General features: G+C 42.5%; 2 protein-coding genes and 1 pseudogene across 3 annotated transcripts in view; 2 read left to right on the top strand and 1 right to left on the bottom strand.

Annotated features, from left to right (window-relative positions):
* The first annotated feature begins 159 nt into the window (after nucleotides 1–159).
* TBPL1 (TATA-box binding protein like 1) lies at nucleotides 160–27,658 on the top strand. Of its 2 annotated transcripts, XM_077486823.1 has the most exons (8): nucleotides 160–431; nucleotides 1,679–1,711; nucleotides 9,389–9,568; nucleotides 16,352–16,434; nucleotides 17,127–17,190; nucleotides 21,219–21,322; nucleotides 21,416–21,510; nucleotides 27,478–27,658. In XM_077486823.1, the coding sequence occupies exons 3-8, from the start codon at nucleotides 9,434–9,436 to the stop codon at nucleotides 27,555–27,557; spliced, it is 561 nt and encodes a 186-aa protein (XP_077342949.1). In that variant the 5' UTR covers nucleotides 160–431; nucleotides 1,679–1,711; nucleotides 9,389–9,433; the 3' UTR covers nucleotides 27,558–27,658. The 2 variants fall into 2 exon arrangements, with proteins under 2 accessions (XP_077342949.1, XP_077342948.1); XM_077486822.1 differs by lacking the exon at nucleotides 1,679–1,711 and having other exon boundaries at nucleotides 163–431.
* Nucleotides 11,763–11,881, top strand: LOC143990764 (5S ribosomal RNA; annotated as a pseudogene).
* SLC2A12 (solute carrier family 2 member 12) overlaps nucleotides 16,361–27,974 on the bottom strand; it is a 169,894-nt gene continuing 158,280 nt past the window's right edge. Inside the window, exon 5 of the mRNA XM_077486820.1 lies at nucleotides 16,361–16,512. Within this exon, the coding sequence (XP_077342946.1) occupies nucleotides 16,467–16,512 (46 nt within the window). The 3' untranslated portion in view covers nucleotides 16,361–16,466. The remainder of the gene's footprint in view (nucleotides 16,513–27,974) is intronic.

The following is a 27,974-nucleotide window of genomic DNA, read 5'->3' as shown; positions in this document are numbered from 1 at the left end:
AACAATAATAAAGAGAAGAATTCCGTTAGAAATGCATTGGAAGGAGCACTCCCTGTCCTTGAGACTTCTAGCCTGTCACTCACAGACCTGCCCCCTCCCTTATCTCCTCCCAGGAAGTATCTGCCCGGATGTGACATCTCTCCCAACATCCAGCATTCCCAAACAAAGACCACGACCACCCTACACCCCGCCTCTAACCGCCACGGCCCTCCTTCCAGCCAATCACGCACAGACTCTTAGCTCGGGCGAAGGCGGAGATGCTTGAGCCGTCGTAGGCTATTGGCGGCTGGTGCGGCGTTTGCTGATAGGCGGGAGGGCGGAGCGGCACGGACTGCGCTCCAGGGTTACCAGGTCCCAGCACAGCTTCCGGAAAGACACGGATTTGGATGTGCACTGTACTGGCTGCACCGGCTCTGACGGTGCACTCACAGGTACGTTGTGGCAGCAGCAGGCCCGGCTACGAGCGGGTGGTCTGTGCCCTGGCCCGGGTGGGCGAGTGTTACTGAGGAGATGCCGTATGGGGACCGCTCCTTTGTGACACTGCATTCCAGAACCTCATTCATTAAGATGGGTTCCCTCAGTGCTATCCCTGCTCACCTGACATGGCACAGCTCCTTCTGAGGCACAGGGCCAGCTTTACCATATGCACAGGACTATACACAACATGGAGGCCATTTACACTACTGACTACACACCATTTCACCAGGACCTGTCCTCACCCTGCAGACATTTGTCTGCATGGTCTTCCCCTACAAAATCCTCCCTTGTGTACACCTCCAATAGGCCGGAGACTGCTGCTGGGTGCTGACATCTAATCTCAGCAGATGTATAGTGTTCTCTTCCAGCAGCAACATAGTGAAGAAGAGCTGGGCCAGCACAGGCAGAAGTTACTTATTCCCAGATAAGTAAAAACTTAAGTGCAACCTTAATGCATGATGAAATGGAGAATGACACCCCTGGTCTAGAACATCATAGTGAAGAAAGAATGGGACACCGCACATCAAGGACAGACAAACAAGTTGGTTTGTCTGTAATCAGTGTGCAGCATCCCATTCTTCATGATGATGTTCTAGACCAGGGGATTCAAACTCTGTTTCACCATGGGCCGCATCAGTATTAAGATTGCCCTCAAAGGGCCAGTTGTATCTGGGATGTGCTACGTGCAGGGTCCGGGGGGGGGGGGGGGCGCGGTAGGTGCAGGGTCTGGGGGGGGGGGCGTGGTAGGTGCAGGGTCTGGGGGGGCATGGTAGGTGCAGGGTGAGGCACAGAAAGGCATCCTCGGGGGGTGGGGGGGCTGCACTGATAATCAGCGCAGACCTGCCCCTGTCAGAGCAGCTGATCGACTCTCCTCTCGTCTGTGTCAGTGCGAGTGGAGGAAAAGCCGATAAATGTCCCTTCCTGTTTATGCTGTGATTGGGCACAGCTGATCACATAGTAAAAAGCCTACGTCACAGATCAGTGATATGTATGGTGTGACAGACTGGAACACCAGCAATCGCCGTGCTGGTGTGGGTTGTCCTACTGCACATCATATGACGCCCAGTCAGGTCAACTTAACCACTTTGCGCATGTAATTCTGCTATATGGTGGGTGGGAAGGGGTTAATGTCACTCTATTATGTTGCAACTGACCAGTTATTAGAAGTGATGGCTGCATTTGTTTTTTTGTTTTTTTACAGGCTTTCTTTTACTTTCAACTGGTGTTCCAGCCAGTAAGTCTGTTGTTTTTCAAAATAACAAGCTGTCCTGTGTGATGTAGCAGTTGCAGGGATGAGACAAACCATTTTACCACTGGCAGGGTTGCTTAACCTCTTCAATACTGGGCACTTTCACCCCCTTCCTACCCAAGCCAATTTTCAGTTTTCAGTGCTGTCACACTTTGAATGACAGACAATGCTTTCTTTTGGTTGTAAATACCTATGTGGTTTTTATTTTTTGCTAAATTAATAAAGACCGAAAATGTTGGAAAAAAAAAACATTTTTTTTGCTTTGTTTCTGTTATAAAATTTTGTAAATAAGTTTTCTCCTTAACTGATGGGCACTCATAGGGAGCACTGATATGCAACACTGGGCACTGAAAGGTTGCACTGATGGGTACTTATTGGTGGCACTGATAGGCGGGTCTGGGCACTGAAAAGCAGCACTGATTGCACTGGCAGGCAATTTTAATGGGCACTGATTGACAGCTGCCTGTGCACCGATTGTCATACCCCTGGTGGTCTAGGGTGGCATAGCTTGTGGTCCCGGGTGGGCATCTGCCGGGGGTGGGGGGGGTTGTCTTGATAAACAATCAGCGCAGACCACACCCCCCCCCCCGTCAGGAGAGCCAACCAATTGACTCTTCTATACTCGCGTCAGACGTGAGTGAGGAAAGGCCGATAAACGTCTTTCTGTTTACACTGTGATCAGCCGTGATTGCACATCGCTGATCACGTGGTAAAGAGCCTTCGTCGGAGGCTCTTTACCGGGATCGGTGTAGCGGTGTGTCAGACTGATGCTCCGCACCACCGATCGCCGAGCGCCCCACACGGGCATGCATCGGCAGTTATCCTGCTGGACGTCATATGACCCCCAGTCAGGATAACCGAACAACCGCCCGACCGTCATTCTGCTATAGGCCGGACAGGAAGGGGTTCAAATCTTTTAATATTTGTAAACAAAATGAACATTTCTTATTTAGAATAATAAGCTGTCAGGTTAGTAAAACAGCGACATCAGAACCAATTCAATCATACAGTTCAGTTTGCAGTGTATGTAGATTTGCAAAACAATACAATAAACTAGGATATTCCTGAACTTTGTTTTCTCCCATGGTTACTATGAAATTGTGTGAATGCATCAATGCAGTGCATGTCATCTCAGCTTGCAATGTTCTGCACTGTCGAGGTGACTATCTGGAATGATGCACATGCCATGGTTACTGTATTTGTAGAGCCGCACAATTAATCGTTAAAAGATCTCGATTCAACCCCTATGATGAGATCTGTATTGCAGAGTTTGCCAATTCTTTCATGTAATGGTATAGAGAGGTCTCTGCGCACTCTGGCAGTCTGCCAAGTTTTTAACAACATTGTAACTTTTAAACCCTGTGTGAATATGCAGGAATAAAATGGCGATTGTTGCAATATTTAACGTCGCACTGTATTTGCACAGTGGTCTTTTAAACACAAATTTTTGGGAAAAATACACTTCAATGAATAAAAATGAAACCGTAATGTTAGCCCAATTATTTTGTTTAACCACTTGCTTACTGGGCACTTAAACCCCCCTCCTGCCCAGACCAGCTTTCAGCGCTGATGCACTTTGAATGACAATTGCACGGGCATACAACACTGTACCCAAATGAAATTTTTATCATTTTTTCCCACAAATAGAGCTTTCTTTTGGTGTTATTTAATTACAGCTGGGAGTTTTATTTTTTGCTAAACAAACAAATAAAGATGCAAAAAAAAAATCATGTTTAATAGTTTGTTATAAAATTTTGAGAACAGGTCATTTTTCTCCTTCATTGAAATGCGCTGATGAGATAGCACTGATAGGCTGCGCTGATGGACACAGATAAGGCGACACTGATGGGCACAGATAAGATGGCACTGATGGGTGGCACTAAGGGGCACTGATAGGTACCACTGATAGATGGGACTGATGGGCTCTGATAGGTGGCACTGCTGGTTGTCACTGATGGGCACAGATATGTGGCACTGGGGTGCAGCACTGTTGTTGAGGCAGATTGTGGGCACTGATGGGGGCACTTTTTTATTATTTGGGTGGCACTGGCAGGGGGCAGGTGGGCACTGATGAGCTGGCCGTGATCGGGACTGATTTCCGGATCACCGCCGATTACCGGCTCTGTTGTGTCACATGATGAGCTGTCATTGGCTGACAGCTGATCATGTAGTAAGGGGTCGGGATCGACCCCTTGCTCTGATCCGTGATCAGGCGAGTCTCATAGACTCGCTGATCACAGAGCGCACCGCGTGCGCCCCTGACGTCAATAGACGTAGTCCCGGCAAAGCAGGTCCACGCTGTAGCCGTCATTCGGCTATAGCACGGATCTCAAGTGGTTAATGTGAAAAATTATGTTACATTGAGAGAATCGTGATCTATCTTCTAAGAAAATAAATCCAGATTCTCGTTTTAGCCAGAATCATGCATCGCTATGTATTTGCCTCACTTATATTTTGTTTAACCACCTGACATCCGCGATATGGACGAATGATGGCCTCCCCTGTGCACGCGCCCTGTGACTCGGTGATCACCGATCTGAGTAAGGGGCCGGTCACCGGCTCACCTTAAAGGGACATCGGTCTCGAAAAGGAAGAGGCAATTATGCCTCATAATTGCCACCTACCTATGCCCACCAGTGGTGCCAATCAGTGCTGCCTATCAGTGTAACCGATCACTGCTACCCATCGATGCCCATCACTGCCGCCTCATCAGCGTACATCAATGATGGACAAAAATTCCTGTTTTAAAACTAACAAAATAAAAAGAAATATAATTTTTTTTTTTTAATTCAGTCTTTTAAAAAAAAATTTTTTTTGACAAAAAATAAAAATTGCAGAGGTGATCAAATACCACCAAAAGAAGGCTCTATTTGGGGGGGAAAAAACTATAAAAATGTAATTTAGGTACAGTGTTGTATGACTGCGCAATTGCCATTCAAAGTACATCAGTGCTGAAAGCTGAAAATTGGTCTGGATAGGAGGGGGCTTTAAGTGCCCAGTAAGCAAGTGGTTAAAAGTCTGCTGTTTGTGGCTGAGCAGTTAGGCCTCTTTCACACTGATGGCTGTTCTGCCGCTGTTAACCACTTTGCGCCCGTGCTATAGCCGTAAGACAGGTACAGCGCGGACGCTACCTGCCGGGAGGGCGTCCCTGGACGTCCTTCTATTTACTTACGCAATGCGCGCGCCTGAGAGCGCGCATCTGGCAAGTTCTGTGCTGGCCGTGTCCCTTGGACACAGCCAGTCACAGATCACTGTAAATGGCCAATCACAGTGGCCGTTTACAGCGCAGTCAGCGTGTCCAATGAGAGATGATCTCATATGTAAGCATATGAGATCATCTCTCAGTGCCGCTCTCCCTCCTCACACAGACAGTGTGCGAGGAGGGAGAGATGAGTGGCTGCAGCGGCCGTAAGTTACAAAAAGAAAAAGTAAAATAAACTGCCATCTGCCCCCTGTGCCACCTGTTAGTGCCATTTGTCCCCAGTGCCACGTATAAGTGCCATGTGTCAGTGCTATCTGTCAGTGTCACGTGTCATCAGTGCCATCTGTCATCAGTGTCACGTGTCATCAGTGACCCGTATTAGTGGCATCTGTCAGTGCCACATCAGTGTCGCGCGTCATCAGTGCCATCTGTCATCAGTGCCACGTGTCATTGTCCTGGTGCTCCAGGGCCTTCAAAAGTGTAATAGGTAGTCAACAATTTATGCTCCTAGAACATGTGACGTGCTCCCTGCATGTTGGGCCTCTCTATGTGGCCAGGCTGTGGAAAAGTCCCACACATGTGGTATCGTAATATTCAGCAGGCGTAGCAAAATATATTTTGGGGTGTCATTTGTGGTATACACATGCCATGTGAGAGAAATAACCTATTACGATGACAATTTTGTGGAAAAAATTTAAAATAAATAATAAAAAATCTTAATTTTTGCAAAGAATTGTGGGAAAAAATGACAACATCAAAAACCTCACAATGCCTCTTACTAAATACCTTGGAATGTCTACTTTCCAAAAATGGGTCATTTGGGGGGTATTTGTACTTTCCTGACTTGTTCGGGTCACAAGAAGTGAGATAGTCCACCAGTACATCAGATGTGATCAATTTTGTATGATTCGCACCACAGCTTGTGGACCTATAACTTTCACAAAGACCAAATAATATCCACTAATTTGGGTTATTTTTACCAAAGACATGTAGCAGTATAAATTGCGGCCAAAATGTATGAAGAAAAATTAATAATTTGCATAATTTTATCACAGAAACAAAGAAAATTGCGTTTTATTTTTCAAAATTTTTGGTCTTTTTTTTCATTTATAGCGTAAAAAATAAAAAAACCCAGAGGGGATCAAATACCACCAAAAGAAAGCTCTATTTGTGGGAAAAAAAGGACAAAAAATTCATTTGGGTACAGTGTTGTATGACTGAGTAATTGTCATTCAAAGTGTGAGAGCACCGAAAGCTGAAAATTGGTCTGGGCAGGAGGGGTGTTTAAGTGCCCAGTAGGCAAGTGGTTAAAAGCGTGTTTTGTTATTTTGAAACTCCATGACTCCAGGCACAGCGAACACTTGCAATTAATTGTACATAGCGATTTACATGCAGCTGCGGTGGAACTTTCTTGCCATTTCTGATGTGCTTCCTGTTGTTTTTTCTTGTTGCCGCTGCTATCCCCAAATTAAATAGTACACTGCGATTACCTGTGGTTATTGCAGCTATCTGCACATAAATCGGTCCTGGACGCAGTCAAATAAATTTTTTTCTAACTGCAGAAAACCCCATGTAACAAAACCATCGCTAAATGCAGTGTGTGAATGGGGCCATAGGAAATTATATATATATATATATATATATATATATATATATATATATATATATATATATATATATATATATATATATATATATATATATATATATATATATATATATATATATATATATATATATATATATATAATGTATGTATATATTATACACACCTACATGACCAGTCCATTTTTATTTATTTTTTTGTGACGTAGCACTGCGTTACTTTAATTACCAATTGTGCAGTCGTGGGACACTGTACCCAAATAAAATGTGTGCTCTTTTTTCTCCCGCAAATAGAGCTTTCTTTTGGTGGTGTAACCTGTGTTTTATTTTTTGCTCTTTAACCACTTCAGCCCCAGAAGATTTCCCCCCTTAAAGTGGAGGGCCACCCTGAAAACGAAAAAATATTAAAAATTACAAAAAAATATAAAAAAAAAAAATGAAAAAAATTTTTTTTTTTACTTACCAGAAATGCCTGTTGCTAGGCACTTTCTCCTAATCTTCCTCTTCCTCCTCCGCGGAGATCTTCTGTCTTCTCCCTTCGTCGCGGCGTCTTCTGGGTAATGAGTCGCGCTGTGTTCTGGGAACTGTGTGTTCCAGAACACAGCGCGTCCCATTCAGAAAGCGCTGCGGGACTCGCGCATGCGCAGTAGCGGCGGGACTCGCGCATGCGCAGTAGGAAACGGGCAGTGAAGCCATCAGGCTCCACTGCCTGTTTCCCTTACAACGAATGGCGGCGCCGGGACCCGAGAGCCGAGGGACGGGTCGGCCGACATCGCGGGCGCCCTGGACAGGTGAGTGTGTTTATTAAGTCAGCAGCTGCAGTGTTTGCAGCTGCTGACTTTTTTTTTTTTTTTTTTAAACGGACCAGGCCATTTTTTGCAATACAGCACCATGTCACTTTAACTGACATTGACATCACTTTAACTCGCCGTGCGACGCTGTACCCAAACAAGATTGACATCCCCCCCCCACAAATAGACCCAGAAATGCAGGATATATATACAGTATACGATCGGCAAGCGGTTAAAAGATGCGTACAAAGTCATTACTTGGCCGCAAATGACATGTATTTGTCAGCTCTCTGCACTGACTACTGTTTATGACATCTGCCTGTAAGGAGTACTATTGAGTCCATCTTCTATTTCATCCAGCCCTAATGAAGGGGGATTGTAAAGACTTTGGACACAAAAGGGTTTTTTATTTGGCGCTGTATTTGACCCAAGACACTTGCTGCTACTGTATGCAAGTCAGGTTCAGTTAAAGGTTTATGGTGGCAGTATTTGAAAATTTGTAAAACCTACAGATCTGTGGACTACCAGTAAATAACCAGTTGCTGACTACCAGTTTTCTTAATGGAAATCTGTACTGGGTGAATACGAAGGCTGCTGTTGCTGAAATCTTTTGGGAAAACCTTGTTTCCTAGCTGTCTCTAACTTCAGTACTTCGAGGGGCTATTCACACCCTTTTTCTAGATGGTGTCTAGAATTTTAAACCTTCAGCCATATGAGGCAAATGATTAACACCAACCCAGACCAATGACTGGATTTTGGCATTAGAACTGGATTGACCCAAAGCTTTTACACTTCCCACCCCATTCTTGGATAATCATCATCTGCCCTGATCCCATTGTCTGTGCCTGTTGTGTGTAAATGTTGGGGTATCTTCTTGATACTCATTAAAACCAAAGAAATGGCTTGGATAAGGTACGAATCCTCCAACATTACTGAACAAATCACGTTAAATGTGACTGACTACTACTAGCTAATTAAAGTGACTTAGTTGGTACCATTATATATTGTTAACATGTTAACCCTATGCAAGAATTGTGTGGCAAGGTATTTCATAAAGACTAGTATTGAGCAGCATGTGGTTTCTCATCTGCTACCTAGGTTGCTATTGTTGCCATAGGCTGATATGGTTATTGTTGTGGTGCCTTTGGGTCACCAGTGTCGGCATCCGTCATTCTCCCTATGAGAGAGACGGGGTGACGCCTTGACCCATTGTAGCTTAGCAATTCTTAGATATGGTAGTTGTATTCGTTTCCTGTTTTAGGCTTTCTTTCATCTTATTTTTCACCTGGTGATCCAACCAGTAAATGAGTTGTTTTTCAACAGAAATACTCTCTTGTAGTTCCAGGGATGAGACAGATAATTTACCACTGGCAGGGGTGCTTAAAATGACAAGCTTTTATTCCTGCAAAACCTTTGTCACAAAAGGAAAAAAAATTGTTTGGCGTTCAAGCTTTAATTTGTTAATGTATTTAAATCTGGTAGTACTTCTAAAGCCCCATACACACTATCAGTTTTTCTGCTGAGTTTTTCCTTCAGATTTACCAAAACCATATAATATGAGGTCAAACCTTAGGAGTTTCAATTTGTATGCAATCAGGCAGGCAACCACTACAGGGTTTTGGAAAACTGATGTGTGTATGGGTCTTAACACTTCCCTCCCCCCGGACTGACAATGCTGCTGTCCAAATCTACTACATCTCTTTATCCGGAGTTGTGTATTTATAGGGTAGTGTGTTACTGGCCAGATCACTAGGAGAAAAGAGGAACATAAACCTAAAAAAAAAAAAAAAAAATTGGTAAGCTGCAATATTACTTTTTTTTTTTTTTTTTTTTTTTTTTTTCTCTCTTTTTTTTTTTGGGGGGGGGTTACTACTGCTTTTAATTTTTGTTGACTTTTCTTTGAGTAGAGAGAGACAGTCTGAAAGCAAACAACTACCCATAACCATCGATAAAAGCCAAAATGTTATCTATTGTAAAGCTATTAAGCTTGAATTTAGACATATCAGTCTTTCTGTGATCACACATATAGGCATTGTATATTAATTTTTGCATATTACTTTTTAGGGTGCATTCTTCATGGTTTGTACAAGAATCGAGTAATCCACCTCAATGGATGCGGACAGCGATGTGGCATTAGATATTTTAATCACAAATGTTGTATGTGTGTTTCGAACCAGATGTCATTTAAACTTGCGGAAGATTGCATTGGAGGGGATAAATGTAATATACAAGCGTGAAGTTGGCGTGAGTAACTTTCTTCTATCCCTGTCTCTCATAGCTAGATGTAGAAAACGTAGGGGTTTATTTACAAAAGGCACTGTACACTTGTAGGGGCAGTCGCTGTAGATCTGAAATGAGGAAGCTCTGCTGATTTTATCATCCAGTCATGTGGAAGCTAAAATTATGTGTGTTTTTTTTTTTTTTTTTTTCCCTCGCATGTCTCCCTCAGATCTACAACGGCTGCAGTTATAGTGCAAAGTGGATTTGCCTTTCGTAAAAATAATCCCTAGTGGTTGTAAACCTCTGAAATGAAAATTAACAAAGTATATCCCTCCATAGTCTGCATTAGCCTCAGTCCAAAGCACCTAGTTTTGGTTCCTGTATTTTTTCTCTTCTCCCTCTGCTACATGCAAGTGTTACTTAGTCACTTTAACACCCCCCTCCCCCCTACACGTAGAAGGTGATTACCTTACACATAAAAGGTGATAGACAATCTCGGCTGTGCATGTTTCCCTATGAGACTGTACAGGGGGTGTGTCTATACTGTATATATCATCAACTACTTGCTGTATCCAGGTGGACGTTATACTTTTTTTTTTTTTTTTTTTTTTTTTTTTACTAAAGGAAAACTGGCCACAAACCGTGTAAAACAAAAAAAACATTTTTTTCTTTTTACTGTATATTTTTATGCCATTACCATAACCCACTACCAAAAAAACCTGCAAAATAAATTCTCCTACTCCTGTCAATCGCAGTGATACCTATATTTTTCTTTGTACACATAGTAGTACACTTTTTTTTTTTTTTTTTCTTTTCCCCATACCTAAGCTCGCTGACACTCACTAAACCAATCAAGCCCTGATCTAGTTTATTCATTACAGATTTCTTATCGTACATCATGGGATACAAAGCCATAGAGCTACTGTGTGGGTTACAGGCCACCTTCAGGTGATGGACACTGGCATGCCCTAAGATAAAAAGTGCACTCTCTATATAACCTCTCCAACTACTGGGAGTATCTCAGTTTTTTTTTCCGCCTGTGTCTAAGGGGTTGGTCACGAAGATATGCTGTGCTGAGCTCCACTGGAGCAATCCTTGCTGGGAGTAGCTATGCAGCCTGATCCATTCAAAGTGTCTTTTAGGACAAATTGAATGATTCCCGTGCTTCATATCCGAAGAAACAAGGTCTTTCCTGTAAACTCTTCTCTTTTAGAGAGCTGGACCCTGGAATCCAGTACTTTTGGTAGTAGGGCCATAAAGTTTTACTGGCCAGGATTGTGGGTTTCCTCAAGGATCCCCAGCTCCTGAAGGTTTAACGGAACCCATCGTGAAGGGTGAAGATTGGGTCTGTTGGTTTTACCACAGAAAACTCTGCGGCGTGAAAGGTAAGTGGAGTTTTTATTAAAAAAAATAAAAATTTTCTTATGAATGTCTCCTTTAAGTTCGTAAATGTTGTCATGCTTATGTGTCACCACTGGGGGCTGTATAGAGTACAAACCTTCTCACGCTTTTCTCAGAGAGCTCACGATGTGTCTGGAGCAGCAGCTTCCATTTCCTCCAGCCAGCAGCAGACCTCCGGTAAGTCTGAGGGGGTTTTCCTCCCCACCAGACGCCCCCCACCTGTGCTATTTGCTACCCCTCTTCATTAAGAAGGAGAACTTAAAAAAAAAAAAAAAAAAAAAAAAAAAAAAAAATCAACGGCATGCACTGCACAGCACCTTCCAGGCTCTCCTCATCATTTTCTCCCCTCTCTGTAAGATCCCATAGGATCAGAGGCCCGCGCTCATGCTGCTACACCTCGAGTACATGGTTCTGGCTCCTTTTCTAGCCAGATTGAGAGCCCAAAGTATAACGATTGTGGTTTACTTAGTCGATCTGTTCTTGTTAGACCAGTCGGTAGCCCGCTTAGACCAAAGGTATGGTCACCACTTTCGACTACCTGGGATATCTAGGTGGGATTCTCAACCTAGGAGGAATCTTCTTTAAAACATGAAGAAAATACTTGGGTCGTACCCCAGGCTAAGATCAGGACTGATCTAGGTAGTCGAAACAAGGTGTTTTTTCTCCTATTCAACTTTGCGTGAGGTTGTCAGGAAAGATGGCTTCATTCAAGGCCGTTCTCAATGCTCAGTCTCATTCTAGATTGTTGCAAAGCAGTATCCTATCTCCTTGAAACAGAGAATTCAAGCTCTACACTCCCAATGTGTCTGACTCCAAAGCCTATGGCCACATCACCCTGATAGCGCTTGATCTCATTCGATCTTGGAGGCTAAGCAGGGTTGGGCCAGGTTAGTACCTGGATGAACGACCACCTGGAAATCCCAGGTGCTTTAGGCTAGGTGCGCCGGAGCCTCAGTTTATGGTTAGCATCCAAAAATCTATGAAGGGTAAAATCCTTCTTTCAGTTACTTGGCCTTCTTTCAGTTACTTGGGAAATAGTATCAACATATGCCAACCTTTTTTGTTTCGGTTGGGGGACAGTCCTGAAAGAGGTAGCTGTCCAGGAGATGTGACCTAGATCAGACATGGCCTTGCCCATTAACATTTTAAAAATTCAGGCATAACACTTTGTTCTGAGGGCCTGAATGTTCAGTTTAAGGTGATGTCCTGCTAGGATTCAATCCGTTTATGCCACAGCAATGGCATATATTAATCACCAAGGGGGCACAAGAAGTTGTGCGGGCCAGAGAAAGGTAAATCTTATCCTATCTTGGGAAGAAAACAATGTACTTTGCCTATCGGCAGTTTTCATTCTATGAATAGAAAATTGGCAGGCGGACTACTTGAGTCACCAGCAGCTTTTCCTTGGAGAATAGTTCCTTCACCCCAATATCTTCCTGTCAATATGTCAAGGATGGGGGATCCCGGACATAGATATGTTTGCGTCCAGGATCAACAAAAAAAGACTGACAGCTTTTTGTCAAGAATAAAGGATCTGCTAGCAACGGATGCCTTGCTATTCCTGTGGAATCGGTTCTCATTGTTTTGTGCATTTCCTCCTATTCTGCCTGCATCCACAACTTCTTCACAGGATCAAGCAGGAAGGGAAGTTGTTGATTCTTGTGACCCCCCCAGCAGAGTCCAGGAAAACTTGGTATGCAAGGATCTTAGAGATGGCAGTAGGGAACCCATGGACCCTACCTTCACAGCCAGACCTTCTCCATCCTACTTTATAAGCGATTAAATTTAACGGTTTGGCTATTGAGGCCCACACTCTGAGAAAGCATGGGCTGTCAGGTTCGGTAGTTTTCTACTTTGGTTTATGCAGAGCCAGCCTCCATGGTTCATATACTATAGTCTGGGAAACATGTCTCCTGGTGAAACCAGGAGCTGCACCCCAAGAAATAAGTCTAAGTAGAGTCCTTGATGGGGTGTTTTTTTTTTTTGTTTTGTTTTTTTCTGCAGATGGGGGAGAAATAAAGCTGGACTTGAGTTTGCCCCATTGAGAATAGGTCTCGGCCTTATCTGTATTATTTCTATGACCACTTGCTTCGCATTCTTTGGTCCATAACTTTATTCACTGGGTAACTCAGCTTAATCTCCGGTTAAGCAACCCTTGGGACTTGAATTTAGTTTTGTAGGCATTACAAAACTGCCTTTTTTGGGCCGATACAACATATTCCTTTGGTCCTTTTTTGACAAGGAAACTGTTTTTTCTGGTAACCATATCTGCTGCAAGAAGGTTATCAGTATTGGTGGCTCTCTTGTAAAGAGCCATATTTTTGCTGCTCACAAGGATGAGGTAGTATTGCGTCCTCATCCTAACTTTTTACCAAAGGTAGTGTCAGGTTTTTATCTAAACCAGGATATTGTTCTACCGTCCTTTTTCCTGTTCTTTGGGGGGGAAAAAATCGCTACTTTTTTTGCTGTGGTGAGAGCAGACAATGTCTACTTAAAGGCGATTGCTCAGATTCGGAAAGCTGATTTTTTTTATTTGTGTTGCCTGAAGGTCCTAAAGGAGGACAGGCAGCATCAAAATCTACTAATCTAAATAGATTCGATAAGTAATTGTTCAAGCTCATGGTTAAAGAGGTGGATTCCACCCTCTCAAATCAAAGCGCACTCCTCTAGGACTGTTAGTGCTTCCTGGGCAATGCATCACCAAGCCTCCGTGGCTCAAATCTGTAAGGCCGCAACTTTGGTCTTCAGTCTATACATTTTATCAGATTCTATCAAATAGATGTAAAAAGTCATGAGGATATCGCCTTTGGGTGCAGGGTGCTGCAGTATTAGTTGTCTAGTCTCTTATTGCTCTACTTTTTGTTGTCTCCCTCCCTTCAGTTGGCATTGCTAAGGGACATCCCACATAGTAACTACTATGGCTCTGTGTCCCGTGATGTACGATAAGAAAATGGGATTTTTATAACCGCTTAGCTTATCTGTAAAATCCTTTTCTTTGAAGTACATCACGGGACACAGAGGTCCCTCCCCTTCTTTGGTATACATGTTTATTGCTTTGCTACAAAACTGAGATACTCCCAGTAGTGGGAGGGGTTGTATATGGAGTGCAGTTTTTATCTTGGGGTGTGCCAGTGTCCATCACCTGAAGGTGGCCTATAACCCACATAGTAACTACTATGGCTCTGTGTCCCGTGATGTACTTCAAAGAAAAGGATCTTACAGGTAAGCTGTTTTAAAAATCATATATTTTTTTTTTTTCTCTTTAAAAGATGCAATTAATCTTTTCCTCTTCACAGAGGGGAAACACTGGGGCTGGTCTTCACAGTAGTAAGCTAATCAGCGATCACACAATTGGGAGCCAGTTCTCCTCACTCCCAATATTTGAAGGAGACCTGGAGCTGTTGGTAACGGCTCAGTTTAAGTCCTGGCAGTGCATGATCAAGCTCAATCCCAGCACAAACACAGGAATGCATATATCTGGCTTCCAGGAATAAATCCCTCCTTTCTTGATGTAATAAGGATCATAGGGAGATATGGGGGGGGGGGCATCTAAAGAAATATTACAATGGAAAAGTTGAGATTTGCATATACTTTAATACCCTATTAAAGTATATGCAAACCTGTATTTCTGGAAACGCTGCTTGTTTCATAATACTTTGAGTCAGTGCTCGACAAAACCCGGTCGCCAGGTCGCATTGGCGACTAGAATCAGCGACCTTGCGCCTGGGGCAGCATAGCTGGGGGTATCCCGTCTCCGTGGACCCCCCCCCCCCGCGCGCGATCGCGTCGGGCCGCGCCGCAGGTGGCCAGTAATTGAGCCCCCGGCTTTGAGGCCTTCTGTGATCCTATGGTTCCTTCTGGAATCTGGCGCCCTCTTGTGGTGGCCGTTGGAATTACAACCAACAATGCTAATGGGCCAGTCTTTCTCCATCCCTTTACTTAGAACCCCTAAACAAAAAAAAATATATATATATATATATATATATATATATATATATATTTTATTATTATTTATTCTAACACCCTAGAGAGTAAAATGGTGGTCGTTGCAATACTGTCTGTCACACCATATTTGCACAGCGGACTTACAAGCGCACTTTTTTTGGGGAAACATTTTTTATTTAATAAAAAAAAAAAGACAACAGTAAAGTTAGCCCAATTTTTTTTTTTTATATTGTGAAAGATAATGTTACGCCGAGTAAATCGATACCCAACATGTCACGCTTCAAAATTGCGCCCGCTCATGGAATGGCGACAAACTTTTACCCTTTAAAATCTCCATAGGCGACGTTTAAAAAATTCTTCAGGTTGCACGTTTTGAGTTACAGAGGAGGTCTGGGGCTAGAATTATTGCTCTTACTCTACCGATCGCAGCGATACCTCACATGTGTGGTTTGAACACCGCTTTCATATATGCGTTCGCTTCTGCACGCAAGCTTGGCAAGACAGGGCGCATTTAAAACAATTTTTTTTTCTTATTTTAACTTTTATTTTTATTTTTTTCACTGTTCTTTTAAAAAAAAAAAAAAAATGTGTGTCACTTTTATTCCTATTACAAGGAATGTAAAAATCCCTTGTAATAGAAAAAAGCATGACAGGTCCTCTTTTATATATGAGATCTGGGGTCAGAGAGACCTCACATCTCATATTTACACTAAAATGCAATTTAAAAATGTCCCTCTAAGCGCTATGGGCAATGACTTGGAGACAGGTGGGGGGGGGGGGGGGGGGGCACTATCTTCCCCTCACTCGTCTCCATGTCAGGCCAGGGACAGGTCCAGATCGCTGTCACGGACCTGGCTCCTAACTTTTTTAGCTGGCTCCTAGATTCCAAGCAAATTTGTCAACCCCTGCTTTGAGTTATTTATTATACAAGATTTTATATAGTGCCATCAGTTTCCTTGCTCAGGATGTGAATAGTTAAAAAAAAAAAAAAAAAAAAAAACTTTTTTACTTACAGTGCCTTGAAAAATAAATCGCACCATTTGACATTTTCCACATTTTATCATGTTACAAACAGAAACGTTAAAGAGGAAGTAAACCCTGCTTTAAACTTCTCCACAACTTTATCCCTGACCTGTCTGGTGTGTTCCTTGGCCTTCATGATGCTGTTTGTTCACTAAGGTTCTCTAACAAACCTCGGAGGGCTTCACAGAACAGCTGTATTTATACTGAGAATAAAATTACTCAAAGGTGAACTCTATTTACTAATTAGGTGACTTCTGAAGGCAATTAGTTCAACTAGATTTTAGTTAGGGGTATCGGAGTAAAAGGGTCTGAATACAAATTTACACCACACTTTTTTTCATTTTTTTTTTTTTTTTTTTTTTTTTTATTTATTCTGGAAGATGCATGTATTGTAATTTTTCTGACTGCTTAGACTAAATGTGTTCTTTCTTATTTTAGAAGGTGTTGATGAAACTGAGAAAGCCTAGAATAACTGCTACAATCTGGTCATCTGGAAAAATTATTTGTACAGGAGCCACAAGGTAAAACATTTCTTCAAATTTCATGAAAGTCCTCAGGACAGGTCTTGTAAAGATGGGTGAATAAAGCTGTATTCCTTTCTGTGAAAATATAAAATGCGCACATGTTCAATATTTAAATTACTGCACTAAGTACTTAGTCCAAAAAGTAACATTTCCATTTTTGTGGATAACCATGTGCCAGACAATACCATGGTAATATTTCCCCCTCTGTAGTTCCAGGCCTGACCTCAGCTACCCCAAACAAAGCCACGTAAGCTGGTCCCTCTCTTTCTGTTATTATTCACTCCTACATTAAATAATACATAAGATATCATACTGCATAAATAAGACCTATTATATGATAGTCATAGCAATTTAAAACGTGCTGATAATTTGAGCTATAACGTTTTTGAATTTCGAGAAGCAAAAGAAACTTGTCGGGATAGAAATGTTGTAGCTGACATCTCTGAATTGATTTGAAGCTTACAACTTTCAGAAGAAGCCAGATTTGATGGCACCCCATTTTTACATAGTTTGGTTGAATAAAGACACCAGTTCAGCCTCATTTTTTTTCCCTGTCAGCCAGATTCCAGTTAGCATGTTATACAGGCATCTAGTTGTTATGCATTACAGCTTTTTTTTTTTTTTTTTTTTTTTTTTTATTATTATACTCCCCATAACTGTGTGGCTCATTGTTTTCTTTTTTACTCTAGTGAAGAGGAAGCCAAATTCGGTGCGAGACGGTTGGCCCGTTGTTTGCAAAAACTTGGCTTTTTGGTACAGTATTCATTTTCTCTGTTTATGCACAAGTATAATGGCAACAGGTGTGTGTGTGTGTGTGTGTGTGTGTGTGTGTGTGTGTGTATATGTATGTATGTATACATATATATATATATATATATATATATATATATATATATATATATATATATATATATATATATATATATATACATACATATACATATTTTTTTTTTTCTGAAAGCAGAAAATGGTGACAGATTAAAATTATGGCATAATTTAAAAAAATTCTAAGATTGTTCAACAAATTAATAGTTAAGTAAAAAAATATATACTCCTTAGTTTTGGTGCATACAATCCCAATATACCACCTGTTCCGACTTACATTTATTTTTTTATAAAACATTTGGCTGTGCAAATGTAAAGTCTCAACATGGTGCATGCTTGCGGTTTTAAAAGCCTTTTTATAGTTCCTCAATTTACATTTAATCACAAATAATGGATCCATTATTGCTAACTCCAGCATGTACTGCAACCCCTAATATATATGGAAATCTTAATTTTCGTATATGTTTGTGGGAATGTGTGACTTTAGGAAATTTTTTGGTGTGTTTATTTTTTATGTATTTTATCAAACTTTTTTCTATTTTTAAACATTAGATTGCTTGCAAATTATATTGCCATCACAACAGGACTGATGAGGCCCCCTATGTGATGGCATAGTGCAGGTGACGTTGTGGTTCAGTGCCAGGAAACAAGAGCCAGTCAAAATCGTTAGTGCCACAAGATATGGCAAAGTGGGTTAGAGCAGGTAGACACAGGTCAGTGCAGAGAGATGTGGGAATGTAGGTCAGTGCTGGGAAATTAGGGTCGAGAGACAAGGGTTAGAGGAGGGGGACACAGGTCAGAGCTGGAACATGTGGGTCAAGAGAAGAGTCAGTGCTGGGAGATTTGGGGTTGAGTGTCAGTGCTGAGAAATTAGGGTCAGGTTTGGGAGGCAAGGGTCAGAGGAGGGGAAACATGAGGGTCCAGAGGCGTGGGGTCAGAACAGGGGATCATAGGTCAGCATTAGGAGACGAGAACTGCGGTCACAGGTCAGCACTAGGCACAGCTCATACCCCCCAGGCCGCCTCTCACCGTCCTCTTCCCGAACACATCCAGCCGCCTCTGTTGCATCACATTGAAAGTGTCACGAACAAGAGCCCAGCCTGTGTTGACAGAGCGATGCCCCCAAGACCTGCCGGGACAGTCTGTAGAGGAGGCGCTGCAAGGACAGCGTGCTGCCTGATGACACCCGGCTCCGGGTGACCTGCTAGAGGAGATAAAAGGAACCGCAGCCATGTGACTGGGGTGAGAGCTGATGTTGTGGTACCATGTGACCTCAGGAGAGGAACGATGAATGTGTGATGGGGAGGGAGGATAGGACAAGGTCCACAGAGCTGACAGTGACATTGGAGGAGAAGAGAGGAGATGACACCCCCGTAAAGGGGTGGGGGTGTGTGGGCCCGCCTCATTTTCGACTCCATTAACGGCAAGATTTCTCTTTCGGCAAATAGCCAAAAAGGCCATTTTCGGGCGATATGTTTTGATGGCCGAAATTTTGATGCATCCCTAATTGTTCTATACAGTTGTGCTCATGTGTTTACATACCCTGGCAGGATTTATGATTTCTTGGCCATTTTTCAGAGAATATGAATGATAATACACAAGCTTTTCTTGCACTCGTGGTTCGTGTTTGGCTGAAGCCATTTATTATCAATCAACTTTGTTTACTCTTTTTAAATCATCACAACAGAAACTACCCAAATGACCCTGATCAAATGTTTACATACCCCCGTTCTTAATGTCGTGTATTGCCCCCTTTTAAAATCCATAACCGCTTGAAATCTTTTGTGTTATTTGTGGATGAGGCTCTTTATCTTCTCAGATGGTAAAGCTGCCCATTCCTCTTGGCAAAAAGCCTTCAGTTCCTGTAAATTATTGGCCTGTCTTACATGAACTGCACATTTTGAGACCCCCCCCCCCCCCCCCCCCGAGTGGCTCAATGATATTGAGGTCAGGAGACTGAGATGGCCAGTCCAGAACCTTTTGCTTTATTCTGCTGTAGCCAATGACAGGTCGACTTGACCTTGTGTTTTGGATTATTGTCATGTTGGAATGTCCAAGTACATCCCATGTGCAGATTCCTGGCTGATGAATGTAAATGCTCCTCCAGTATTTTTTGATAACATACTGCAGTCATCTCCAAAACATCAGCGAAATGTAGCATTTATGGTTGTGGCCAAAAATCAAAATTTTGGTCTACTCACTCCAAATGACTTTGTGGCAGAAGGTTTGAGGCACGTCTCTGTACTGTTTGGCGTATTGTAAGCGGGATACTGTGGCATTTGCGTAGTAATGGCTTTCTTCTGGCCAAGTGCCTCCTTATTGTGCATTTTGAAACAGCCACACCACATGTTTTCAGAGTCCTGTATATCACCTGAAGTTATTTGTGGATTGGTATGTAAAATGTATATATTATACGTGGCCCCCAAAAATACCACTCGCCTGCTTGCATTTTGCGAGTGTATTTTGAGGGCTGGCGAGCTATGGCTGCCTGGGAACGGGGGGGGGGGGGGGGGTCGCCAAGTAGGGCTGAAACAACTAATCGATTATTCGACTATGAAATTAATCGATTACTATTTTCATAATCGATTAATCGGCCACTAACATAATGGGGTTAAACAAATCTAAAATTAGCCCTTTATAGTACAAAATGAGCAAATCGCTACTGTAAATATTACTTCCACTATCCCATAGTAAAAAATGAACCCCCTTACAGTAGCGATTATTTGCTCTTTTTGTACTAATTTTAGTTTTTTTTTAACCCCATTATTTTACTAAACATCTCAGGCCACGCACTACAGTTCATTTACATGGTTTTCTGTGGGACACGTTCACATCCATGATTTTTTTTCAGCTGCTGCGTATTTAGAAAAGACAAGGACTTTTTTTAACGCATAACGGTGCTTTTTTGTTTTTTTAGCTCAATATACTTCAATGGAGAATCTGCAGAAAAGCATGTAATAATGCATTTTTGCGGCAATTTGTGTTTTTAATCTGCTCACAAATTGGGCAAAAAAATATGTAAAAATGCAAATCGCAGCAAAATTACCTTTTTTTTTATTTATTTTTTTTTTTTTAAGGTTATTAACCGATAAAAAATAATCGGCCAACTAATCGATTATGAAAAAAATTGTTAGTTGCAGCCCTAGCGCCAAGCATTGCCGGCAGCCTAGGTTGAATGAGAGTCCTTTTCCCATCGATCATAGAGGGAAAGAGGAGAACCGCCCAGATGATCAGAGTGCAGGGAACACAGCGATAACGGCTTTCATGTCACATTGCCATGTTCCCTGCCCCTCGCTATCACATAAATCAACCGTCCAATCCCAGGACGGGCGATCGGTCAATCAAAGTTCTATGGCCAGGGGGTGGGGCTGTATGTAACGTTGAGTGGCGGTAACACAGCAGTTAAAATAAGCTGTTATCGCTGTGTTCCCAGTGCACTGATCATCTGGTTGGCTTTCCTGTTGCTCTCCTCCCCTGCAAAGGTAGGCTGCATTGGTGGGCACAGATAAAGTTGTTTAATATTTATTTTTATAACCTAATTCTGCATAAAACATTTAAGCGTCCATTTCATGAGATAATTTGAGGGCAGGGGTGGAATTGGAGTCAGGGCAACTGGTGGCCTGGCTAGTAGCTGAGGACTAAGGATGAGCTCTGGCTTGTTCGCACGGCCCACATGCAGAGCCCGCCAGGAAGTCTGTGCTAATCACAGGCAGTGAGACATTTCCCGATCTCTGCAGAAGCGCATCGGGACAATGTCTCACTGCCTGTGATCAGCGCAGTGCCGACTTCCCGGCGGGCTCTGCACGTGGGCTGTGTGAACACGCCAGAGCTCATCCTTACTCAGGACTTGAAATATATATGTGTGTGTATATGAATGAATGAATATATATAATGTCTCTCATACATTAATGAATATTGCTCTTATAATTAAGTGTTTCTTTGTTTTTGTATAACAGGTAAAATTTACAGAATTTAAAGTTGTCAATGTGTTGGCAGTGTGTAATATGCCATTTGAAATAAGGCTCCCAGAATTTACGAAGAAAAACCGCCCTCATGCAAGGTAAGTGTTATATTTTTTTTTTTTCTAATCCTATGATTTTAATTCATCTCATTCCAATGCGACTTTTATGCAAAATATTGTGTTTTTGTGCAGTTATGAACCTGAACTTCACCCTGCGGTTTGCTATAGAATAAAGACTTTAAAAACAACACTACAGATTTTCTCAACTGGAAGTATTACAGTAACAGGTAATACCCTCAAACTTTTCAGATATTCCTTCTTATGCCTAATGCAGTTGTGAACCAAAAGAAATGTTCTGAATTTTTGCATGGATGGTTAAAAAAAAAAATTGTGAGATGATTTTCATATGTAGTTTGTGAAAAGCAGCCCAGTTAAAAGCAAGCAATGCTTCTGCTTTTAAAGTTATCGGTATAGTCAGTGTTTATCTGGCGCTCTAGATGGAGTAATCCTTAGGGGTATAGTCTGTGGCTGTAATAGCTGGATGGTGATGTATCCATAGAAAGGGTTATTAAGGGTTAAAAAGGAAGGCAGCCATCCTTCAGAGTGTGTCCAGAACTCTGCAAGACCTGTGAGGAAAAAACAGATAACCAAAAATTATAACTTTACTAGGATTAGATTAAAAATACTTACAAGATGATAGAAGATGCATGCTCGTCAAAGTAATGTGCAGTCCTGGCATTCCACATGGCTCTGTGGGTCCCATCGCTGTTCCGGATAGCTGGAAAGGATTGAGCAGCTGGCCGGAATGGATCACAGTGTTTCTCCAGGAGCCAAGCCGCTCCACACCAGATCACATGATCACCAGCATGGACCGTGGAACAGGAAGTGATGTCACCGGCATCTGATTGGTCCTGGGCAGGGCTGGAATCCTCTCAGGGCTGCAGTGATGAAAGGCTATGCACTCTATGGGCCAGTAGAAGGAGCCGTCAGCTCTGAGCGCATAGGCTTTCATCACTGCAGCCCTGGTTGACAAGATTCCAGCCCTGCCTAGGTCCAATCAAACGCCGGTGATATCACTTCCTGTTCCACGGTCCATGCTGGTCTGTGTGGAGCTGCTTGGTTCCTTTGCTCCTGGAGAAACACTGATCCATTCCAGCCAGCTGCTCAATCCTTTCCAGCTATCTGCAACAGCAGTGGGACCCACAGAGCCATGTGGAATGCCAGTACTGCACTTTACTTTGACAAACATGCATCTTCTATCATCTTTTAAGTGTTTTTAATCAAATCCTATTAAAGTAATCATTTTAATACTACACTCAGGTCGGCACCTCCACCTCCGTGTGTGGGGGTTTTTTTTTTTTTTTTTTTCTTACATCTGCTTTTAAAGTGGAAGTGAAGGTTACACCTAATTTATTCTTAAACGTTCCCTCTCCCCTCCTGGCTATCCTGCATTAAAGCGTTTGTTACCCAAAAAAGATCCTGTTCCTCTAAAGCATAAATAACAGCACAGTGCTTGCGCTGTGTAATTTGGCCCATTCTGTCGCCTGAAATACCTGGCTGATCCTGCCTGGTTCTGTCCTCCGCCCTGTAAACTGACCCTGGTTTATCATGGCTACTGAGCGCTGACACCGTGGTCAGTTTGTGCCTCTGTCATCTGCAGATCTCCTTGTATGCTCTACCCGTCCCCTCCCCTTCTAGCACTGTTCTGGGCAGTGCAAAAATGACTGCTCACAACCACTGCCAGCCCCTCTGCTAGGATAACATGTTGTATACAGTGTATGATGTTATTCAATTCATGTTCTAAATACCATTTCTTCTCGCTGATCAGCGGTCATGTGACTGGCCGTCACTCTGTTCCTCCTCCATATGTACTACAGAGGGAGGTCACATGATCGCCTGGCAGACATCAGTGAGATCTCAGCCCCTCCTTCTGTAGTACATACATTGGAGGAAGAGAGCGAGGGCAGTCACGTGACCCTTGATCGGCAAGAGGAAATTCAGTATTTAGAAGATTAATATAAAAAAAAAAAAATTAAAAAAAAAACTACACTATATACTATATGATGCAGAGTGGCTGGCAGTGATTGTGAGCACTGTCTTAACCCCTTTAACAAAGATCTGCATACTTGCTGGTCACATGATTCAGAACGTCTGGCTTCCCTGTGTAAGGGAGCTTTTGACAACAGCTGTGAATTCCTGAAGTTGTAATGTTATCCATACACTCCTATGGCTCAGCTGATCGCGCTTCTCCCTCTTCAATGCAGTAGCTGCTTACTGACACAGGGAAGTCAAAACAGCAGGATTATGTGACTGGGGCAGATTAGAAATAGGTGAGTACACAAACCTGCCCTAAACTGTTGTCTTCTGATAGGGATAGCCGCCACCTGTCAGAACACTTCGATCAGCACTGTCTGCCATTCGATGAGCGCACTGACCGGGTGTCTGTTGGCTGCTGGTTTTCCAGCATGCTTTCCCTACAGAAGCCAGTCAAATGGCCGCCTTCTGTCTGACAGACCGACATACGCATGGGCCGAATGACAGTCGTTTTTTTTTTTTTTTATTGAACCAGCCGAAGTCTCCCGACATTTTGTTTTTGACCCACTAGACTGCGATAATGAGAATTTTAAGGCAGTCAGAACACAGGGAAACCTTTTTTTTCCTTTTGAGTACTCTTCCAAAGTACCAAATGTTGGCAACTGTCAGTAATAAGGGAAGGTTGTTATAGGTTCTGTGCACTATGGGGTTTATTTACTAAAACTGGAGAGTGCAAAATCTGGTGCAGCTCTGCATGGTAGCCAATCGGCTTCTAATTTCAGCTTGTCCATGTAAGCGGTGACAAGTAAAATCTGGAAGCTGATTGGTTTCCTATGAAGAGCTGCACCAGATTTTGCATTATAAGATAAGTCTTATGGTCTTGATTTAAGTTCCTGTGGGAGGAACAGTCTTATACACTCTACACTCTACTTTGCCTTGCGGCAGGGTTGTCCAAACTTTTGACCTTCATGGGCCACATTGGAAAGAGAGGAATTGTCTTGAGCCACACATAAAATACACTATTAATGCGCATAGCTGACGAGCAGAAAAAGTCAGGCAGATCACAAGTTGGAGATTACTGATACAGAAAATGTACCTATCTGAGTAATAAAACACTTTTTTTTTTTTTTTTTTTTTCTATTAATGTAAAAGAGTAACTAGTGTGATATTTTATGCTGTTTTTGATAAACTAACGCATGAATATCTGGTTCGATGGATGTAATAGCAATTCTCAAGGTGCTCATCAGATATTTTGCTTTTAAATTTGCTCTTTGCGTGCTTCATCTTTGAAAATAGTTGCTCACAAATATAGGTGCTGCCAAAAACTATGACCTGCATAAGGAGTGATTGTGAAGAGTGGAGTATTTTTTCTTTGGGAAGATAAAATGTATAAAAGTCCAGTAAGAAGACGCTGAAACTTTTATTCAGCTTCATGTGTTCGCTAATTGTTAACGCATTATTACAAAATTATTTTTTTCAAAAGATCAACATTTTTAAGTACGTTTTACAATTTTTTGTTGGGCCGCATTCAAAGCCACCTTGGGCCACAGGTTGGACACCCTCGTGATACATGGAGAGGAAAAAAAGCCTCGTTCATAGGTTGTACTTGTTTATCTGCAGTCTTCTCTTCTCTGCAACCATTGAAAGTGCAGAAAATATACCTCTTTTCTGAGCTTTCAGAAAGCAGGGGGTGGGGAGCTGGTTACACTCGGTGAGTAGAGCTGATTGGAGGTAAGGGACACAGCGCAGTGGGTGTCCTTCACAGGTTGTGCACTAGAGCTCCCTCCCCTGTCACCTGTTTATCTCTTAGTCTCAGCAAAACTTGTCATAAGTGGCCCATGATGATGGCAGAGGAACAAGGCAGTAGACAGAAATGGCAATTAGTACTCTGGATTGAGACAAAGACACACTAGAGGGATATGATTTGTTCATATTTTATGTCAGCGGTTTACAAGTACTAAAGTCACACATGCATGTGCCTTCAAAATTGTTATTTAAGAAATGGAACTTCTATCTATCATTACCAGAAGTATTGGGACACCTATCTTTACACGCACATGAACTTTAATGGCATCCCAGTTTTAGTCAGTAGGGTTCAATATTGAGTTGGCCCTAACATTGCACCTTTAAAGAGGAAGTAAACCCTGATGAGTTTACTTCCTCTTTCATTCCCTACAAAGGCAGAGCATACTGGACTACTATGCATCAGATAGTAGTCCATTATGTGTCACTTGCATGACACAGGAGACAGCGATGCCATCGCTGTCCCCTGTAGTCCCGCGCACCCATCTTCTCGGTGGGGTCTCGCTGCTCCGCCGCTGTCATTCGGCGAAGCCGCAATGACATCACTCCCGCGCATGTGCACGGGAGCCGATACGCGTGGCATCTTCGTTGTTGACGATGCCGCACTCAGTGCGCCTGCGCCCCGCTGTCTAATGGCGCATACGCCGTAGACAGCAGTGCCTGTCTTTCGGCAAATATCTCCTAAACCGTGTAGGTTTAGGAGATATTTCTTGGACCTACAGGTAAGCCTTAATCTAGGCTTACCTGTAGGTCAAAGTGTGTTGTAAGGGTTTACAACCACTTTAACTCTTCTGGGAAGGCTGTCCACAAGGTTTAGCAGTGTGTCTATGGGACCGTTTGACCATTCTTCCAGAAGCGCATTTGTTAGGTCACTTGTGCAGGCCAGTCAAGTTCCTCCAACCCAAACTCGCTCATCCATGTCTTTATGGACCTTGGTTTGTGCCCTAGTCCAATTCATTTGGTGTGGGCGAGGAGGGGGGTGTATTAGGGTGTTGGGTTGTCTTTTCATGGGTTGGGCTGGGCTCCCTGGTTCCAGTGATGGGAATTCATAAGGCGTCGGCATACCAAGACATTTTGGACAATTTCATGCTCCCAACTTTGTGGGAACAGTTTGGGGATGGCCCCTTGTTCCAACTGGACTGTGCACTAGTGCACAAAGCAAGGTCCCTAAAGACATGAATGAGTGAGTTTGGGGTGGAGGCGCTTAACTGGCCTGCACATAGCGCTGACCTCGCCCTGATGGAACACCTTTAGGATGAATTGGAGTGGAGACTGCGACCCAGGCCTTCTCGTCCATATCAGTGCCTGACCTCACAAATGCGCTTCTGGAAGAATGGTCCATAGACACTCTTAAACCTCATGGGCAGCCTTCCCAGAAGAGTTGAAGCTGTTATAGCTGCAAAGGTTGGGCCAACGCAATATTGAACCCAACGGACTAAGACTGGGATGCCAGTAAAGATTATTCTGGTGCATGCAAGGTCTTGAACAAATTTCAAAACAAATGTCAGACCGATGTACACACCATCCCCTAGTGAAAATCTCGAATGGGTTCCCTCCTTGCTTCGCAATCCAGTGCTTGTTGGATTTTCAATTTTATGTCATATGTAGGCAGGACTGGTACTTCGTAATGAGGAAGTCCTGAAGAAAACTGGCAACCTCGTTACAGAGGCAATTTGGTGCAATGTAGCTGCAAGAAATGTTTCTGCACTTTTAACAATTAGTAAAAGTTATGCAGTTTTTGCCTGGTGGTCAGTTTCTGAATTTGAGTTCTAGAAATGTAGCCTTCTGTAGTGCTTTTTTGATTGGGGGGTGTAGCATTGCTCAAGGCATGCATTTCTTTGCTGACTGCTGCATATGTAGAATACGTTTTTTTTTTTTTTTTTTTTTTTTTTTTAATACCATGCCTTACCTATGAGCAGTGACCAGGTTTCCTCATACCAATCCTCATGAGTATCATTTCTTACCAATAGGCAAGGATCAGTCTTCTTATCTCACTCATTAGCAACAATAAGTCTTCATATTATACCATTCTTCACTCATAAGCAAGGAACAGTCTGCTTTATTCCATCCTCCCTCTTTAATACTATCCCCACTCATGGGGATCTGTCTTTATACCAGTCCTCACTCCAGTCAAGCATTGGTCTTCATAGCATCCCTACTTGTGAGCAAGAATCTGTCTTCATATCATTCTTCACTCATTAACAAGAATCAATCTAATTCATACCTTTCCTCACTTATGAGAAGTGATCAGTTACATATCACATACCACTCATGGCCAAGCATCAATCCTATTTATTTATTTATTTTTCTCTCAACTAGCAGTGTTAACGCATGTGTGTGTCAGGTACAAAAAATGTTTAAGTACTTCTAGGATGAAATGCTTTCCTTTAAAAAAAAAAATCTTTCTTTTTCTGCAGGTCCAAATGTGCAAGCCGTTGCCACTGGCGTGGAGCAGATTTATCCTTTTGTGTTTGAAAGCAGAAAAGTGATTTTATAAATAAATAACCACTCTATGAGCCCCATCCATTTTAACCACTTCAAGGATTGAGGTTTTAAATCCAGGCAATTAAAAAAAAAAAAAAAAAAAAAAAAAGGAAACTTGTAACTTGATCAAAGAAAATCGGACCAATAGAGGGACAACACTTCTTTTTACCCTGTTGTCTGTCGCAGTGTTGCCGCTTTGTGGATTCAGAGACATGTCTGTGTTTTAAGAAAGGACTGTTTACAAGACGTGGACCTGCTGCTTTTAAACATCTGTGCTATTTATTTGTCAAGTAATTCCCATGCATTCATATGGAGAGACCTGTAAAGACGTGCACTAAGGCAAATCATTTGTTTGAGCTTGTGATTTATTTATAGTATTTTACCCTTTTTTTTTTTTTTTTTTTTTAATATGGGCACCAAAGAAAATGTA

The sequence above is a fragment of the Lithobates pipiens genome, unplaced genomic scaffold (assembly GCF_037356315.1).
Source record: "Lithobates pipiens isolate NorthernLeopardFrog02 unplaced genomic scaffold, aLitPip1_a1.2 Scaffold_18, whole genome shotgun sequence".
Classification (NCBI taxonomy): Eukaryota; Metazoa; Chordata; class Amphibia; order Anura; family Ranidae; genus Lithobates; species Lithobates pipiens.
Note: the sequence above shows the minus strand (reverse complement) of the source record. Positions and strands in the feature narration are given on the sequence as shown.

Bases quoted from the DNA above. Each gene is read 5' to 3' on its own strand.
- TBPL1 (XM_077486823.1), top strand. From the start codon at position 9,434: ATGGATGCGGACAGCGATGTGGCATTAGATATTTTAATCACAAATGTT. The intron at 9,569-16,351 runs GTGAGTAACTTT...TTCTTATTTTAG, and splicing joins TATACAAGCGTGAAGTTGGC to AAGGTGTTGATGAAACTGAG. The intron at 21,323-21,415 runs GTAAGTGTTATA...GTTTTTGTGCAG, and splicing joins AAAAACCGCCCTCATGCAAG to TTATGAACCTGAACTTCACC.